The sequence below is a fragment of the Ranitomeya variabilis genome, chromosome 5 (genome assembly GCF_051348905.1).
Source record: "Ranitomeya variabilis isolate aRanVar5 chromosome 5, aRanVar5.hap1, whole genome shotgun sequence".
Taxonomy (NCBI): domain Eukaryota; kingdom Metazoa; phylum Chordata; class Amphibia; order Anura; family Dendrobatidae; genus Ranitomeya; species Ranitomeya variabilis.
In genome coordinates this window covers 474,635,756-474,656,346 of record NC_135236.1, presented here as the reverse complement: position 1 = coordinate 474,656,346, position 20,591 = coordinate 474,635,756, and the positions used below count along the sequence as shown (strand labels likewise).

Below are 20,591 nucleotides of genomic sequence, written 5' to 3'. Positions count from 1 at the left end.
CTTCGTGTGAAGGTACCTTAAGATGTACTTACAATTCACAGCTCTCCTCTAATGACAATGAGCCAAAAAGCAGCCAATCAGCAAGATCAAGGAAAATAAATAGCAGGTAATCATTATTTGTAGGTATGGTACTTATTTTCGCATTATTTTTTAACTCGTGACTGAGCAGTTTATTTAAATAATTCAGTTCAATGCTTATATAGTTAAGACATCGTTTTCTTTACACACTGAATTCTTTTCTCATCAGGTCGTATTCTCGATAACAGCACAAAAGATCTCAAGTTTACTTTTACTACCCTTACTCCTTTCACAACCTATGATGCATACATCAGTGGAGAAACAAGTGCAGGTGTTGGGCCCCGATCCAACATATCTGTTTTCACTCCAGCAGAAGGTAACCGCATTTTTGTTACAGTATTTCTCTCTTGACCTACATACACCATACTGTATAAATGTGGAACATGTACAATACGCTGTAATAGTTATGGCTGCCACAAGCAGCACAGTGAACCAAGGAATTAGATAAAAATGTATTGGGATAAGAAAAACTGAATTGCTAAGGTCTGGGATTCAGAAGCATACACTGGGACTGTGCAATAAAAGCTAAATAGAAGTAGATGAGCTTTCCATTTTTTCATACAGTAAATTGTATTTTATATGGCAAACATTACTTCTCCATTATGTAGAAAATCTACAAGTTAAGGAAATGAGAGCAAGGAATAATGGTGCAGATTACTGTGATGATTGAGTATTATATTATAAAATTGTTGAGTTATGTCATCGCCCCTATTATGGCATGTGGAAGTAATAGAAAGGAGACTTTGAGCCAGGATATTTGACCAGAGCTGAGCATTACTTCCATTGAGAGTGTTCTCTATAGGACTGTGTGTACCTATGCTTTACAAATTCAATCTGATCTACTGTAGTCCTCCCCTCCACTAAGCCAGGTGGGTTGAATTGCAGCTGTGGTCAGCTATTATACACAGAGAATATTACCAGTGATCTGTATACATGGACATGTGGAGAAGATGCATGTCTCTCTCTCTCTCTCTCTCCTCCCCGCGGACCAGTTATTAGTGCCCGGAAATCAGTTGGTCGGATCCGGCAAAAAAAACAGATCCGTTGCATCAGTTTTTCACAATTTACAACGGATCCATTTTTTTCAAAAGTCGACGGATCCAGCATGACAGAGAAAACCTGATGTGTGAAAGTAGCCTAAGCATGCTCCTTTGAGCTCTCTGCACAGGTATCAGTAGGACAGGATTACATTGTCATAGGAATCAAGGTGTTCCTTTAAAAATTACATACAGATGAATTCTTATAGTAGAAGAATGAGGTTCCATCAGACGGTGTCAGCTGGTGTTATTAAATTTGCTTATTTATTAATTACAAAAAATAAAACAAAAGCATCCACTAAAATATAGAGTATTAAAAGTGCTAAAACAATACGTTTTAGACTTTGAACCAACGTTTTCGAGTCTCATAAAAATTACGTCAGCCAAAAGAATTAAATCAACCTGTTGATGGACATATTTGGATATTGTGCTGTGATAACATGCACAAACTTTCAACAAACTAATGCCATGATCTAGCCCAAGTAAAATGACCACTTCCCTTGTCAAAACCTGAGTACGTGTAACAATTTGATTTTGTGTTGCCGCATCAATCCATGAGTTCAGCGGAGCAGCTGTGAGTTAAAAAAAGGGACAAGATCTCCAGTCCCGACATCAAATAGAAAAGATATACAGAGTGCTTAAGTGTTTCCGGCAACGCTTTCATGAGCTGATGGTATTTCTGTCTCTGTATTCATGTACTGATGGTGTTTCTAGCACTGCACTCACGTACTGATGGTGGTTCTGCACTCAATTAATAATGGTGGTTCTGGGGTTATATTCATGTACTGATACTGGTTCTGGTGCTGCATTCATTGACTGATGGTGTTTCTGGCACTGCATTCATGTACTGACAGTGGTTCTGGTGCAAGTAATGATGGTGCTTCTGATGCTGCCTTCATGTAATGATGGTGGTTCTGATCTTCTACACATGTAGCAAGCCATAGCGTGTTTCCTGGCTATGTTAAAACTAGTGTCCAAACTTTGAGATTTGAGATTATTAGGAGGATTCGATGAGCTTCTGTTCAAAAAAATCAGTTTAAGTTAGAATGTGTTCACAGTGATATTTTTAGAGCAGAAACTGAGCAGAAATTCTCCAATTCCTTCTCACATTCTCAAAATATGGTTCAGCTGATATATTATTGCACTGATGGTGGTTCTACATAGTTACATAGTTATTAAGGTTCAAGGAAGACTATAAGTCCATCTAGTTCAACCCATAGCCTAATCTAACATTCCCTAACATGTTGATCCAGAGGAAGGCAAAAAAACCCATGTGGCAAAGAGTAAGCTCCACATTGGGGAAAAAAATTCCTTCCCGACTCCACATACGGCAATCAGACTAGTTCCCTGGATCAACGCCCTCTCAAGGAATCTACTATATGCTGTATATCCTGTAACATTATACTTTTCAAGAAAGGCATCCAGTCCCCTCTTAAATTTTAATAATGAATCACTCATTACAACATCTTACCTCAGAGAGTTCCATAGTCTCACTGCTCTTACAGTAAAGAATCCGCGTCTGTTATTATGCTTAAACCTTCTTTCCTCCAGACGTAGAGGATGCCCCCTTGTCCCTGTCTCAGGTCTATGATTAAAAAGATCATCAGAAAGGTCTTTGTACTTTCCCACCATATATTTATACATTAAAATAAGATCACCCATTGGCCTTTGTTTTTCCAAACTAAATAGCCCCAAGTGTAATACCCTATCTTGGTATTGCAGACCCCCCAGTCCTCTAATAACCTTGGTCGCTCTTCTCTGCACCCGCTCTAGTTCAGCTATGTCTTTCTTGTACACCGGAGACCAGAACTGTACACAGTATTTTAAGTGTGGTCGAACTAGTGACTTGTATAGAGGTAAAATTATGTTCTCCTCATGAGCTTCTATGCCTCTTTTAATGCATCCCATTATTTTATTTGCCTTTGTAGCAGCTGCCTGACACTGGCCACTAAATGTGAGTTTGTCATCCACCCATACACCCAGGTCTTTTTCATTGACGGTTTTGCCCAGCGTTTTAGAATTAAGCACATAGTTATACATCTTATTACTTCTACCCAAGTGCCTGACCTTACATTTATCCCCATTAAAGCTCATTTGCCATTTATCAGCCCAAGCTTCTAGTTTACATAAATCATCTTGTAATATAAAATTGTCCTCCTCTGTATTGATTACCCTGCAGAGTTTAGTGTCATCTGCAAATATTGAAATTCTGCTCTGTATGCCCCCTACAAGGTCATTAATAAATATATTAAAAAGAAGATGGCACAATACTGACCCCTGTGGTACCCCACTGCTAACCACGACCCAGTCTGAGTGTGCTCCATTAATAACCACCCTTTGTTTCCTATCCCTGAGCCAGCTCTTAACACACTTACACATATTTTCCCCTATCCCCATTATTCTCATTTTATGTTTCAACCTTTTGTGTGGCACCATATCAAAAGCTTTTGAAAAGTCCATATACACTACGTCCACTGCGTTGCCTTGGTCCAATCCGGAACTTACCTCTTTGTAGAAATTGATCAGATTAGTCTGACAGGAACGGTCCCTAGTAAACCCATGCTGATATTGGGCCATGAGGTTATTCCTCTTCAGATACTCCAGTATAGCATCCCTTAGAATGCCCTCCAGGATTTTACCCACAGTAGACGTTAAGCTTACTGGCCTATACTTTCCGAGTTCAGTTTTTGTCCCCTTTTTGAATATTGGCACCACATTTGCTATACGCCAGTCCTGTGGTACAGACCCTGTTATTATGGAGTCTTTAAAGATTAAAAATAATGGTCTATCAATGACTGTACTGAATTACTGCAGTACTCGGGGGTGTATCCCATCCGGGCCCGGAGATTTGTCAATTTTAGTGATTTTTAGACACCGCCATACTTCCTTCTGGGTTAAGCAGGTGACACTTAATGTGGAATTTTTGTTATCACTGATCATATTGTCTGCCATGGGATTTTCTTGTGTAAATACTGATGAAAAAAGTCTTTTAGCGTATTGGCTTTTTCCTCATCCTCATCCACCATTTCACCCAGACTATTTTTAAGGCGATGCATTGATTAAGATCGGCAGCGATCGAAACGCGTTGCATGGGCTCTGTACCCCCACATTTGTATTACAGCAAGGATTTATTATGTCACTGGATTTTAACCATTAATAAAGAATCTCTTTTATTGGAGCTGGAGCACCTTCTGTTTCTACTTTGTGATTTTATTTTTAAGGCGGCCAACACTATCATTTTTTAGTTTCTTACTATTTATGTAGTTAAAGGGAACCTGTCACCCCCCCCCCCCCAGTCGTTTCAAACTAAAAGAGCCACCTTGTGCAGCAGTAATGCTGCATTCTGACAAGGTGGCTCTTTTAGTTCTGGGTGCTGTAACTAGAGACATAATCCGTTTTTAAATTTGTAAGAAATACTTATGATTTATTCACATTGCGGGGCTGGGATTCACAGGCAGGGCGGCCGCGCAGGTGCAGTCAGCTGGGCTGCATATGAGGAAAGACTGGCAGCGCTCACTGCGCCTGCACCAGGCAGGGGAAAAGAGCGCAGGCGCCGGCTATTTTGAAAACAGCGGTGAGGAGGAGGCGGCGCCCAGCGTCAAGAAGATGTGAGTGACGGCTGTGTGACGTCTAAAGCAGGGGGGAAACGCCAGCCTCCTTGACTGAAGACCAGGTATTTCTTACAAATTTAAAAAGGATTATTTCTCTAGTTACAGCACCCAGAACTAAAAGAGCCACCTTGTCAGAATGCAGCATTACTGCTGCACAAGGTGGCTCTTTTAGTTTGAAACAACTGGGGGGGGGGGGGGTGACAGGTTCCCTTTAAAGAATATTTTGGGATTATTTTTATTCTCTCTGGCAATGAGTTTCTCTGTCTCAATTTTTGCTGCCTTGATTTGCTTTTTACAGAATTTATTTAATTTTCTATATTTATTTAATGCCTCATCACTACCTACTTCCTTTAATTCTCTAAATGCTTTCTTTTTGTCACTTATTGCGCCCCTTACAGCTCTATTTAGCCATATTGGTTTCCTTCTATTTCTAGTATGTTTATTCCCATACGGTATATACTGTGCACAGGTCCTATCCAGGATGCTAATAAACATCTCCCATTTTCTTTGTGTATTTTTATGTCTCAGGATATCATCCCAGTTAATTGCACCAAGATCATCTCTCATCCATTGGAAATTTGCCCTCCTGAAGTTTAGTGTCCTTGTCACCCCTCTATTACACATCTTATTAAAGGATACATGAAAACTTATTATTTTGTTATCACTATTCCCCAAGTGACCCCCAACCCTTATATTTGATATGCAGTCTGGCCTGTTGGTTAATATTAGGTCTAGCAGTGCCCCCCTTCTTGTTGGGTCCTGAACCAGTTGTGAAAGGTAATTGTCTCTCATAGTTGTCAAAAACCGATAATCTTTGCTGGAACTGCAGGTTTCTGTTACCCAGTCTATTTCAGGGTAGTTGAAGTCCCCCATAATAATGACTTCTCCTTGAGTCACAGCTTCATCTATTTGCTTTATGAGGATATTCTCCATTGCTTCCATTATTTTTGGAGACTTATAACTAACCCCTATCAGTAATTTATTATTTTTTCCCCCTCCCCTTATCTCCACCCACAGGGAGTCTACATTTTCATTAGATTCACCTATATTAGCACGCAGGATGGGTTTTAAGGATGAATTTACATATAGACACACCCCTCCCCCTCGCTTATCCGTGCGGTCATTTCTGAACAGACTATAGCCCTGCAAGTTAACAACCCAGTCATGGCTCTCATCCAGCCACATCTCAGATATCCCCACCATGTCATAATTATGCTCCAACAACATTAATTCTAATTCGTCCATTTTGTTGGCGAGGCTTCTGGCATTAGTATACATACATTTTATGTATCTCTCTGCACCTTTATTCTTTCTTAAATTATTAACTGTTCTAACTCCACCCCCCATGCCACCGCCACCCCCAACTTCCTTATTTTTGCCCAGGTCTCTATCTTCCCTCCTATAAAATGAATACCCTCCCCAATCCCTAGTTTAAACATTCCTCTAACCTTCTAGCCATTCTCTCCCCCAGCACAGCTGCACCTTCCCCATTGAGGTGCAGCCCGTCCCTAGCATAGAACCTGTAGCCAACTGAGATGTCAAACCAGTTCTCCAGGAACCCAAACCCCTCCTTCCTACACCAATTCATATTAACCTAATCTCCCATTGCCTCTCTGGCGTGGCATGTGGTATAGGCAGTATTTCACTTCGGAGGTCCTTGCTTTCAGCTTGCAGCCTAATTCCCTGATATCATCTTTAACTTCTTCATGACCTTGGGATTTTCCGTTTTTCCGTGTTCGTTTTTCGCTCCCCTCCTTCCCAGAGCCATAACTTTTTTTATTTTTCCATCAAAATGGCAATGTGAGGGCTTATTTTTTGCAGGACGAGTTGTACTTTTGAACGACATCATTGGTTTTACCATGTTGTGTACTAGAAAACGGGAAAAAATTCCAAGTGCGGTGAAATTGCATAAAAAGTGCAATCCCACACTTGTTTTTTGTTTGGCTTGTTTGCTAGGTTCACTAAATGCTAAAACTGATATTATGATTCTCCAGGTCATTACGAGTTCATAGACACCTAACATGTCTAGGTTCTCTTTTATCTAAGAGGTGAAAAAAATTCCAAACTTTGCTAAAAAAAAAAAATATGGTGCCATTTTCCGATACCTGTAGCGTCTCCATTTTTCGTGATCTGGGGTCGATTGAGGGCTTATTTTTTGTGTGCCGAGCTGACATTTTTATTGATACCACTTTTGTGCAGATATGTTCTTTTAATCGCCTGTTATTGCATTTTAATGCAATCTCACGGCGACCAAAAAAACGTAATTCTGGCGTTTCGAATTTTTTTCTCGCTACGCTGTTTAATGATCAGGTTAACGCTTTCTTTTATTGATAGATCGGGCGATTCTGAACGCGGCGATGCCAAATATGTGTAGGTTTGAAAGGGGGGTTATTTAAACTTTTATATATTTTTTTTTTTTCACATTTTTTTTAACTTTTTTAACTTTTGCCATGGCTTCAATAGCCTCCATGGGAAGCTAGAAGCTGGCACAACTCGATTGGCTCTGCTACATAGCAGCGATCATCAGATCACTGCTATGTAGCTGAAATGCAGGCTTGCTATGAGCTCCGACCACAGGGTGGCACTCACAGCAAACCGGCATCAGTAACCATAACGGTCTCAAGGACCTCTATGGTTACTATGCAGAAGCATCGTTGACCCCCGATCATGTGACGGGGGTCAGCGATGCGCTCATTTCCGGCCCGATGGTTGGAATAGCCGCTGTCTGCATTTGACAGCGGCATTTAACTAGTTAATAGCGGCGGGTGAATCGCGATTTCACCAGCCGCTATTGTGGGCACATGTCAGCTGTTCAAAATTGAATCCCCCACTACCAGCACCTGTCTGGCCTGCCCTGCTTTCCTATTTCCCTCCTTACTGTAGCAGTCACTCCTCCGGCTTTCAGAGGGCATGCCTGGCTGCAGCAGTGCTACCCCTGTACTGGCACCCCCTCATCTACCAACTTAGCAAACTTATTGGGGTGAGCCAGATCAGGACTAGCCTCCCTGGCACTCTTCCCTCTACCCGGCCTTCTAACTGTCACCCAGCTAGCTACTTCACTGTCCTGCAGCTCCATCCTACCATCCCCCCCCTCATCTATCCCATTGAGCGTCTGCTCAGTGAGCAGAAGACTCCTTTCCATATTGTCAATGGATCTCAGTGTTGCCAGCTGCACATTTAGATCCAGAATCTGGGCTTCCAAATGCACAACGTGATCACATCTTGCACAGCAGTATGCACCCTCGACCGGCTGATCAAGGACTGCATACATGTGGCAAGATGTGCACTGTGTGGCATTAACAATAGTGGAGAAGCGTTAAATAAAAATGAATACAAAGTATTAATAAAATACACACAGCAATTCAGTAATTCCTTCCTTGGAAACTCCCTGAATCCAAAGTCACTGAATCACAAGTCACACACTTACCGCCGTTCACACTTACACTCAGGTCACACTCAGCCCGTTCACATTCGCTAAGCTGAAGATTTAAAGAGATTTTTTTCCCCTCAGCAGCAATACACCTTGCTGTTCAATGCACTTCCAAAAGGGTGATGTATTAATGTAACTACCCCTTTACCCCTTTTTGGCTGTTAGGATTACTTCAATATGGCAATGTAGCCCTTGAACAAAAAAATGTTGTGCACCCCTACTTTACAGCTATGTTAGGTTGTTTGGTTTCCCTTAAAAAATTATTTGAATTTGTTAACTTTTAACCTATTTTCAAATATATTTTGGAATACTGAGCCATAGATCTTATACAAAATGTGGATTTCACTGTGGATGATACAAATTGTATTATAATGACACAAATTAGAATATAATGATGTGATATTATGAAGTGCAAGGGCTCATTCAGATGAGTGTACTATAAGTCTGTGGCCTGTTTGTATGTAAAACAAATAACCGTATAACCACTTACCAGAATATAATGCAGAATAGATATAACATATTTTTAGGTTTTAAAGATGTGCAAACATATAGATAAATACATAGATAAATAGACAGATAAATAGATATCTGTAATATATATAATGTTTGCATTGCATGTGTAGCTTACTGTACATGTATTAACCTAATACATAAATAAATGAAAAAAATGCCGTGAGGTTCCCCCATTTTGGCAACCAACAAAGGTAAAGCAGAAAGCTGTTAGCTTATATTATCAGGTTGGGAAGGTCCATAGTTATTGGAGCCTTCCCAGCCTAAAATACCAGCCCACAGCCATCTCAGAAGGGGAGCATCACATCAGATGCTCCAGTTCTGACGCTTCACCTTCGATCTTCCAATTGATCTTCCCATTGTCCTGGTGCATTGGCAATTGGGGTAATGGGGCTTGGGGTTGATGTTAGCTGTTAATTGTCGAAAAAGACAGCTCGCATTAAGCCCTGGTGATAGTAATGGACAGGTGTCTATAAATAATAATAATAATAATTTTTATTTATATAGCGCCAACATATTCCGCAGTGCTTTACAACTTATAGAGGGGACTTGTACAGACAATAGACATTACAGCATAACAGAAATCACAGTTCAAAATAGATACCAGGAGGAATGAGGGCCCTGCTCGCAAGCTTACAAACTATGAGGAAAAGGGGAGACACGAGAGGTGGATGGTAACAATTGCTTTAGTTATTTGGACCAGCCATAGTGTAAGGCTCGGGTGTTCATGTAAAGCTGCATGAACCAGTTAACAGCCTAAGTATGTAGCAGTACAGACACAGAGGGCTATTAACTGCATAAAGTGTATGAGAACATGATGCGAGGAACCTGATTATGTGTTTTGTTTTGTTTTTTCTATTTTTAATAGGCCACACAGGGATAGTTAGGTTAATGCGTTGAGGCGGTAGGCCAGTCTGAACAAATGCGTTTTTAGGGCACGCTTAAAACTGTGGGGATTGGGGATTAATCGTATTAACCTAGGTAGTGCATTCCAAAGAATCGGCGCAGCACGTGTAAAGTCTTGGAGACGGGAGTGGGAGGTTCTGATTATTGAGGATGCTAACCTGAGGTCATTAGCGGAGCGGAGGGCACGGGTAGGGTGGTAGACTGAGACCAGAGAGGAGATGTAGGGTGGTGCTGAGCCATGGAGTGCTTTGTGGATGAGGGTAGTAGTTTTGTACTGGATTCTGGAGTGGATGGGTAGCCAGTGTAATGACTGGCACAAGGTAGAGACATCGGTGTAACGGTTGGTGAGGAATATGATCCTGGCAGCAGCATTCAGGACAGATTGGAGCGGGGAGAGTTTGCTAAGAGGGAGGCCGATTAGTAGTAGAGAGTCTATCAGACACCCCCATTACTAACCCATTACGGAAAAGGAAAAAACACACATAAGTACTTTATTTAAAAAAAACACTCCCCAACCCTTTCTGTGGTTCACCACTTTATTAAAAAAAAATCCCACTCAGGTCTGACGTATTCCAACGAATCTGACGTAGTTCACAAATGGAAACCTGAAAAATATAAAAAGAGAGAAATAACAACACCATCCCTGGTTCACCAATCTATTAGAAAACAAAGTTTCCATGCAGGTCCGACATAGCCCAGCACTTCCCATGACGTTCCAAGATTCTGTTGTTCAAAGCCTATGGAGCCTCGTTCTGAGGTCCAATAGGCTTTAGCAGCAGCCACTCCCGGCTGATGCTGCACTCCGCGAGACCCAGCAACTGTGAAGAGTAGTAAGTTTACTGACATCACCACTCATCTGAGTCACCGGGTCACGCTGCATTCCGTGAAGCAGGGAAAAAGTCGGTGAGAGTATTTTTGTATGTGTTTTTTTTCTTTTTAGTACTGGGTTATTAATGGGGATGTCTGGTTGACACCTCTCCTTTACTAACAGAAGGCCTTAATGTCAGATGCGTTTTTGGACAATTCACAGCTGACATCATATCCAAGCCCCATTACGCCATTTGCCAACACATAACGGAGAAGGGGAAGGCTGCAGGCTGCTATTTTTAGGCTGGGAAGGGCCCAAAAACCATTCCCAGCCTGAGAATATCAGCTCATAGATCTCTCTGCTTTACCTTTGCTAGTTACCAAATATAGAGGGAACTCTACATCATTTTTATGATTTATGCATTTATTAGGTTAACTAGATGGAGGCCCTATGCTATTGCATCAGGAGTGCGGTAATGTCACGATGGGGGCAGGCTTTGCAGCATTGAGAATCTCTCCCCCCATGTGCTCACCCACCTATTCACTCTCTCTTTCCCCATGTGCTGACTTCTCCCATCTGTGCTCTCTTCTTTGACCTGTCTACCCCATGTGCTATCCCCCTTGTCCCTCTGCTGTCTCTATCCTTCCTGTGCTGTGTTCTCCCCTCATGTGCTGTCCCGTTTGTCCCCCCCTGTGCTCTTTCTCTCTCACCCCTGTGCGCTTTCTCTCTCCCCCAAAGACGGCGGCGGTCAGTGAATCATTCGGCTGATCGCGACGGTGTTCCGCTGGTGGTACCACGCAAGAGGCTACATACGGCATATACAGTGTGTGTGTGTGTGTGTGTGTGTGTGTGTTTGTTGCGTATGGTGTATACAGTGTGTGTGTGTGTGTGTGTGTGTTTGGTGGGCACAGCATATACAGTGTGTGTGTGTGTGTGTGTGTATGTGTGGTGCATATGGCATATACAGTGTGTGTTTGTGTGTGTGTGGTGCGTATGGCGTATACAGTGTGTGTGTGTTGTGCGACGGTGTTCCGCTGGTGGTACCGTGCAAGAGGCTGGTACCACCAGCAGGTTCCATAATGAAACACCCATCACTAGGGTGTCCCAATACGGTGAACTTCTGCATCTTGGAATTCTGTGATCCGGACACATCTGGACGGAACAGGATGTGAAGACATTACAAGGTAAGTATATATTAAGATACATGTGCAGTAAGCTAAACATTTAAAGCACTAATTATATATTTCACGAATATCTATCTATCTATACAATACATCTCCTATCTACAGTGGGGAAAAAAAGTATTTAGTCAGCCACCAATTGTGCATGTTCTCCCACTTAAAAAGATGAGAAAGACCTGTAATTGACATCATAGGTAGACCACAACTATGAGAGTCAAAATGAGAAAACAAATCCAGAAAATCACCTTGTCTGATTTGGCAAGATTTATTTTGCAAATGATGGTGAAAAATAATTATTTGGTCATTAACTAAAGTTCATTTCAATATTTTGTTATATATCTTTTGTTGGCAATGACAGAGGTCAAACATTTTCTGTAAGTCTTCACAAGGTTAGCACACACTGTTGGTGGTATGTTGGACCATTCCTCCATCCAGATGTCCTCTAGAGCAGTGATGTTTTGGGTTTGTCGCTGAGCAACACAAACTTTCAACTTCGTCCAAAGGTTTTCTATAGGATTGAGATCTGGAGACTGGCTAGGACTATCCAGGACCTTCATATGCTTCTTACGAAGCCACTTCTTCGTTATCCCGGTGGTGTGCTTGGAATCATTATCATGCTGAAAGACCCATCCACATTTCCTCTTCAATGCCCTTGCTGATGGAAGGAGGTTTGCACTCAAAATCTCAGGATACATGACCCCATTCATTCTTTCATGTACACGGATCAGATGTCCTGGTACCTTTGCAGAGAAACAACCCCAAAGCATAATGTTGCCAACCCCATGCTTCACACTAGGTATCATGTTCTTTGGATGCAACTCAGCATTCTGCCTCCTCCGAACACAACAAGTTTTGCTTCTACTAAACAGTTCTACTTTGGCTTCATCAGACCATAAGACATTCTTCCAATACTCTTCTGGAAAATCCCTCTTATGGTACATGCTCTTTACACGGACCTCCCCTTTCCATACCGACCCCCTCTTCACACTGTCCTCTCACACTGTGTCCTGTTGTGAATTAGACTTTTTTGGCTCCCTCTTGTGGTCACTAGTGATATGACTCTGGGATTGTCTTTCTTCAGTTTGGCACCCACCTGGGTCGTTAGTCCAGGGGTGTTGCTATATAAACTTCCTGGATCCTCAGTCCAGTGCCTGGCATCGTTGTAATCAGATCCTTTCTGTTTGCTCCTGTCTGCTGGTCTTGGTTCTTGCAAAATTAAGCTAAGTCCTGCTTCCTTGTTTTTTTGGTTATCTGTATTGCTCTTATTTTCTGTCCAGCTTGTACTAAATGTGATTCCTGATTTTGCTGGAAGCTCTAGGGGGCTGGTGTTCTCCCCCCGGGCCGTTAGACGGTTCGGGGGTTCTTGAATATCCAGCGTGGAAATTTTGATAGGGTTTTTGCTGACCGTATAAGTCATCTTACTATATTCTGCTATTAGTCAGTGGGCCTCTCTTTGCTAAATATCTAGTTCATTCTTACGTTTGTCTTTTCTCCTTACCTCACCGTTATTATTTGTGGGGGGCTTGTATCCAACTTTTGGGGTCTTTTCTCTGGAGGCAAGAAAGGTCTATCTTTTCCCTTCTAGGGTTAGTTAGTTCTCCGGCTGGCGCGAGACGTCTAGAACCAACGTAGGCACGTTCCCCGGCTGCTGCTATTTGTGGTGCTAGGATTAGATATACGGTTAGCCCAGTTACCACTGCCCTATGAGCTGGTTTTTTATGTTTGCAGACTTGGTATGTACTTTTGAAACCCTCTGCCATTGGGGTCATAACAGTATGCCAGGCCAAAGTTGAATGTTTAATACATTGCAGAAGTGGGATAATAAGAAAGGAAATTCTGAGTTTTTTTTTTTTTTCCTCTCTTTGTTCCTCTCCTTTACCTCTAAGTGGCTTGAGCTTGCTGCAGACATGAATGTCCAGACCTTGATTACAAGTGTGGATCAGCCTGCTGCTCGTGTGCAGGGCATACAAGATTTTGTTACCAGTAGTCCAATGTCTGAACCTAAAATACCTATTCCTGAACTGTTCTCTGGAGACCGATTCAAGTTTAGGAATTTCAGGAATAATTGTAAATTGTTTCTATCTCTGAGACCCCGTTCATCTGGAGACTCAGCTCAGCAAGTTAAAATTGTTATCTCTTTCTTACGGGGCGACCCTCAGGATTGGGCCTTCTCGCTAGCGCCAGGAGATCCGGCATTGGCAAATATTGATGCATTTTTTCTGGCGCTCGGATTGCTTTACGAGGAACCCAATCTTGAAATTCAGGCAGAAAAAGCCTTGCTGGCTATTTCTCAGGGCCAGGATGAAGCTGAAGTGTATTGCCAAAAATTTCGGAAATGGTCCGTGCTTACTCAGTGGAATGAGTGTGCTCTGGCCGTAAATTTCAGAAATGGCCTTTCTGAAGCCATTAAGAATGTGATGGTGGGTTTCTCCATTCCTACAAGTCTGAATGATTCCATGGCGCTGGCTATTCAAATTGACCGGCGTTTGCGGGAGCGCAAAACTGCTAATCCTCTGGTGGTGTTGTCTGAACAAACACCTGATTTAATGCAATGTGATAGAATTCAGACTAGAAATGAACGGAAAAATCATAGACGTCAGAATGGGTTGTGTTTTTACTGTGGTGATTCTACACATGTTATATCAGCATGCTCTAAACGCCTTACAAGGGTTGTTAGCCCTGTCGCCATTGGTAATTTGCAACCTAAATTTATTTTGTCTGTGACTTTAATTTGCTCATTGTCTTCCTACCCTGTTATGGCGTTTGTGGATTCAGGTGCTGCCCTGAGTCTTATGGATCTGTCATTTGCCAAGCGCTGTGGTTTTGTTCTTGAGCCTTTGGTAAATCCTATCCCTCTTAGAGGTATTGATGCTACGCCATTGGCAGAAAATAAACCGCAGTTTTGGACACAGGTAACCATGTGCATGACTCCTGAACATCGGGAGGTGATTCGTTTTCTTGTTCTGCATAAAATGCATGATTTGGTTGTTTTGGGTCTGCCATGGTTACAGACCCATAATCCAGTCTTGGATTGGAAGGCAATGTATGTGTCAAGTTGGGGCTGTCGGGGAATTCATGGTGATTCCCCGCCGGTGTCTATTGCTTCCTCTACTCCTTCGGAAGTTCCTGAGTATTTGTCTGATTATCAGGATGTATTCAGCGAGTCCAGGTCCAGTGCTCTGCCTCCTCATAGGGACTGTGACTGCGCCATAGATTTGATTCCAGGTAGTAAATTTCCTAAGGGAAGACTATTTAATCTGTCTGTACCTGAGCATACCGCAATGCGTTCGTATATCAAGGAGTCTCTGGAGAAGGGGCATATCCATCCATCCTCTTCCCCTCTTGGTGCGGGATTCTTTTTTGTGGCCAAGAAGGACGGATCTTTGAGACCTTGTATTGACTATCGGCTTCTGTATAAAATCACTGTTAAATATCAGTATCCTTTGCCTCTGTTGTCGGACTTGTTTGCCCGGATTAAAGGTGCCAAGTGGTTCACCAAGATAGATCTTCGTGGTGCGTACAACCTTGTGCGCATTAAGCAAGGAGATGAATGGAAAACTGCATTTAATACGCCCGAAGGTCATTTTGAGTACTTGGTGATGCCTTTTGGGCTCTCTAATGCTCCTTCAGTGTTTCAGTCCTTTATGCATGATATTTTCCGGAAGTATCTGGATAAATTTATGATTGTTTATCTGGATGATATTCTGTTTTTTTCTGATGATTGGGACTCGCATGTAGAGCAGGTCAGGATGGTGTTTCAGGTTTTGCGTGAGCATGCTTTGTTTGTTAAGGGCTCAAAGTGTCTCTTTGGAGTACAGAAGGTTCCCTTTTTGGGTTTTATTTTTTCCCCTTCTGCGGTGGAGATGGACCCAGTCAAGGTCCGAGCTATTCATGATTGGACTCAGCCCACGTCAGTTAAAAGTCTTCAGAAGTTCTTGGGTTTTGCTAACTTCTACCGTCGTTTTATCGCTAATTTTTCTAGCGTTGTTAAACCTTTGACGGATATGACCAAGAAAGGTTCTGATGTTGCTAACTGGGCTCCTGCAGCCGTGGAAGCTTTCCAAGAGTTGAAGTGCCGGTTTACTTCAGCGCCTGTTTTGTGCCAGCCTGATGTCTCACTTCCCTTTCAGGTTGAAGTGGATGCTTCTGAGATTGGGGCAGGGGCCATTTTGTCGCAGAGAAGCCCTGGTTGCTCTGTAATGAGACCATGTGCTTTTTTCTCTAGGAAGTTTTCGCCTGCTGAGCGGAATTATGATGTTGGCAATCAGGAGTTGCTGGCCATGAAGTGGGCATTTGAGGAGTGGCGTCATTGGCTCGAGGGTGCTAAGCATCGTGTGATGGTCTTGACTGATCACAAAAATCTGATGTATCTCGAGTCTGCTAAACGTCTGAATCCTAGACAGGCCCGTTGGTCATTGTTTTTCTCCCGTTTTGACTTTGTGGTCTCGTATTTACCAGGTTCAAAGAATGTGAAGGCTGATGCTCTTTCAAGGAGCTTTGTGCCTGACTCTCCTGGAGTCGTAGAACCAGTTGGTATTCTTAAAGAGGGAGTTATCTTGTCAGCCATTTCTCCGGATTTGCGACGTGTGTTGCAGAGATTTCAGGCTGGTAGACCTGACTCTTGTCCACCCGACAGACTGTTTATTCCTGATAAATGGACCAGCAGAGTCATTTCCGAGGTTCATTCCTCGGTGTTGGCAGGGCATCCGGGAATTTTTGGCACCAGAGATCTGGTGGCTAGGTCCTTTTGGTGGCCTTCCTTGTCACGGGATGTGCGGTCATTTGTGCAGTCCTGTGGGAGTTGTGCTCGAGCTAAGCCTTGCTGTTCTCGTGCCAGCGGGTTGCTCTTGCCCTTGCCTGTCCCGAAGAGGCCTTGGACACACATTTCCATGGATTTCATTTCAGATCTTCCGGTGTCTCAGGGCATGTCTGTCATCTGGGTGGTATGTGATCGCTTTTCCAAGATGGTCCATTTGGTATCTTTGCCTAAGCTGCCTTCCTCTTCCGATCTGGTTCCTTTGTTCTTTCAGAATGTGGTTCGTTTGCACGGCATTCCTGAGAATATTGTGTCTGACAGAGGATCCCAGTTTGTTTCCAGGTTCTGGCGATCCTTTTGTGCTAAGATGGGCATTGATTTGTCGTTTTCGTCTGCCTTTCATCCTCAGACTAATGGACAAACGGAACGAACTAATCAGACTCTGGAGGCTTATTTGAGGTGTTTTGTTTCTGCAGATCAGGATGATTGGGTGACCTTCTTGCCGTTGGCTGAGTTTGCCCTTGATAATCGGGCTAGTTCCGCTACTTTGGTTTCGCCTTTTTTTTGCAACTCTGGTTTCCATCCTCCTTTTTCCTCGGGACACGTGGAGCCTTCTGACTGTCCTGGGGTAGATTCCGTGGTGGATAGGTTGCAGCAGATCTGGAATCATGTGGTGGACAAATTAAAGTTGTCACAGGAGAAGGCTCAGCGTTTTGCCAACCGCCGCCGCGGTGTGGGTCCCCGACTTCGTGTTGGGGATTTGGTATGGCTGTCTTCTCGATTTGTTCCTATGAAGGTCTCCTCTCCTAAATTTAAGCCTCGCTTCATCGGTCCTTACAAGATAGTGGAAATCCTTAATCCTGTGTCCTTTCGCTTGGATCTTCCGGTGTCGTTTGCCATTCACAACGTGTTCCATAGGTCTTTGTTGCGGCGGTACGTTGTGCCTGTGGTTCCTTCTGTTGAGCCTCCTGCTCCGGTGTTGGTTGAGGGCGAGTTGGAGTACGTGGTGGAGAAGATCTTGGATTCTTGTCTCTCCAGACGGAGGCTTCAGTATCTGGTCAAGTGGAAGGGCTATGGCCAGGAGGATAATTCCTGGGTGGTTGCCTCTGATGTGCATGCGGCCGATTTAGTTCGTGCCTTTCACGCTGCTCATCCTGATCGCCCTGGTGGTCTTGGTGAGGGTTCGGTGACCCCTCCTTAAAGGGGGGGTACTGTTGTGAATTAGACTTTTTTGGCTCCCTCTTGTGGTCACTAGTGATATGACTCTGGGATTGTCTTTCCTCAGTTTGGCACCCACCTGGGTCGTTAGTCCAGGGGTGTTGCTATATAAACTTCCTGGATCCTCAGTCCAGTGCCTGGCATCGTTGTAATCAGATCCTTTCTGTTTGCTCCTGTCTGCTGGTCTTGGTTCTTGCAAAATTAAGCTAAGTCCTGCTTCCTTGTTTTTTTGGTTATCTGTATTGCTCTTATTTTCTGTCCAGCTTGTACTAAATGTGATTCCTGATTTTGCTGGAAGCTCTAGGGGGCTGGTGTTCTCCCCCCGGGCCGTTAGACGGTTCGGGGGTTCTTGAATATCCAGCGTGGAAATTTTGATAGGGTTTTTGCTGACCGTATAAGTCATCTTACTATATTCTGCTATTAGTCAGTGGGCCTCTCTTTGCTAAATATCTAGTTCATTCTTACGTTTGTCTTTTCTCCTTACCTCACCGTTATTATTTGTGGGGGGCTTGTATCCAACTTTTGGGGTCTTTTCTCTGGAGGCAAGAAAGGTCTATCTTTTCCCTTCTAGGGTTAGTTAGTTCTCCGGCTGGCGCAAGACGTCTAGAACCAACGTAGGCACGTTCCCCGGCTGCTGCTATTTGTGGTGCTAGGATTAGATATACGGTTAGCCCAGTTACCACTGCCCTATGAGCTGGTTTTTTATGTTTGCAGACTTGGTATGTACTTTTGAAACCCTCTGCCATTGGGGTCATAACAGTGTCCCCCCTATAGGGCCCAGTATTTATACTGTACTCTCTCATCACACTCCCCCTCCTTGGTATACTGTCCCCTCCTGGCTGTGCCCTTACACTGTCCCTCCATGCTACGCATGCACACATCCCAACACCCTCACTCCTCGTACTCTGTCCACATATGTTTTTCACATCGCTACTCATACTGTGTCTGCATACATTCCCCCATTTGCTCCCCAAACTGTCTGCACCCATCCCCCATACTGTTTCCTCCTACATGCCCCCCATTCCCCCATACTGTTTTCTCATACGTGCCCCCCATCTCCCCCTTTGCTCTTCATTTTGTGTCCTCAGATCTCCCCCACACATTAAATCCCCCCATCCCCATGACAAATCTCCCCCCACACATTCAATCCCCCATCTCCACTCCAATTCTCCCCACACACAATAAATCCCCCCTCCCTACTCACATTAAATCTCCCCCCCACAATAAATCCCCCCATCTTTACTCACATTAAATCTCCCCCCACAATAAAACCCCCCATCTCCACTCACATTAAATCTCCCCCCCACAATAAATCCCCACTCACATTAAATCTCCCCCACACAATAAATCCCCCCATCTCCACTCATATTAAAGGGAACCTGTCACCTGAATTTGGCGGGACCGGTTTTGGGTCATATGGGCGGGGTTTTCGGGTGTTTGATTCACCCTTTCCTTACCCGCTGGCTGCATGCTGGTCGCAATATTGGATTGAAGTTCATTCTCTGTCCTCTTGAGTACACGCCTGCGCAAGGCAATATTGACTACAAAGGTGACATCAACCCCAAAAATATGAACCTCACTTGCCACCACTACATGGCAAGTGGGAAGAGCTGGGAAAAGCGCCAGAATTAGTACTTCTAATTAGTGATGAGCTCTCTAGATTTCCCAGCATGCTCGGGGGTCCTCCGAGTATTTTTTAGTGCTTGGAGATTTAGTTTTTCTTGCCGCAGCTGAATGACTTACATCTGTTAGCCAGCATAAGTACATGTGGGGGTTGTCTGGTTGCTAGGGAACCCCCACATGTACTTATGCTGGCTAACAGATGTAAATCATTCAGCTGCGGCAAGAAAAACTAAATCTCCAAGCACTAAAAAATGCTCGGAGGACCCCCGAGCGTGCTCGAGAAATCTCGAGTAACGAGTATATTTGCTCATCACTACTTCTAATATATGCACCTTTTCTGGGGCTGCTACGGTCTGCTTTTGATTGATTTTAAGGCTGGGGAGTGCCAATATTCATGGCCCCTTCTCAGTCTGAGAATACCAGCCACCAGCTGTCTGCTTTACCTTGGCTTGTTGTCAAAAATGGGGAGGACCCAACGCCGTGTTTTTCAATTATTTATTTTAATTAAAAAAACAGTGTGAGAATGCAATATAATGCTGACAGCTGAGGGCTGCAGACTGCAGCTATCGTTTTTTCCTGCTCTCGTTAGCAAAAATAGTGTGGGCCCCACACAATTTTTTTTATTTTAGGCCGGGCGTACGATGAAGAGAGTAGTACTCTCAAGCGATGCTTGTGACTGGCGGTAACCTTCTCCCTGAAATCCATGTTACTGTTTGGGTTTCGCAGCCAGAACATCCAGTGTTTCCCACACTGTCACTGAATGACAGCGTGGGAAACTCAGAGCTTTGACTAGCAGTAACGAACTTTCAGCCAATCAGAGCTGGTGTTTTTTGCGCTTTCACACAGATAATAGTGTGGGAAACACCGGATGTTCAGGGCTGCCGAACCCAAACAGTAACACTGACTTCAGGTAGAAGTCAGTGTTCTATATCTGTGCATGGGCATGGGCACTATGTGTTCAGTACAAACTCCAAACGTTACTGTTTGTTTTTGCCCACTACTATTGAGTTTAATCTGTGACTAGGACATATCTTCATTTCTGTCCTAGTCACAGATTAAGCTGTATAGTTTTGTTTTGCATTGGTAAAAAATATAGGCCAGGGAATTTAGTAACAGAGCCAGCAACTGCAGATTGATATTGTGTCCACATGGTGGCAGTATATACTAATGTGTAACAGTCACAGTAAGGTTCTGCTTCTACATATAGTTTTTAGAAATTGTGATTTTCATGTATCCTGGGAAAAGAAAATAATCACAATCATTCTATATATAATTGGTGTAAAATGAAAAAGAGCAACTGAAAAATTAAGCAAACCAACCACTTCAAAAATGTAAGTATTTCCCAATACATGATTTATTTAAATGCTAGATTAAAGAATATAACTGGAGGATGATGTGGAAATGACTGTTTTTCTAATACAGAAGATGGCTCT

The 20,591-nt window shown here is 43.4% G+C and overlaps 1 protein-coding gene across 1 annotated transcript in view; it reads left to right on the top strand.

The window, feature by feature from the left end:
- Positions 1-20,591, top strand: part of PTPRQ (protein tyrosine phosphatase receptor type Q) — a 677,639-nt gene that overhangs the window by 224,987 nt on the left and 432,061 nt on the right. Inside the window, exon 14 of the mRNA XM_077265498.1 lies at positions 248-394. Coding sequence (XP_077121613.1) covers positions 248-394 — 147 coding nt within the window. The remainder of the gene's footprint in view (positions 1-247; positions 395-20,591) is intronic.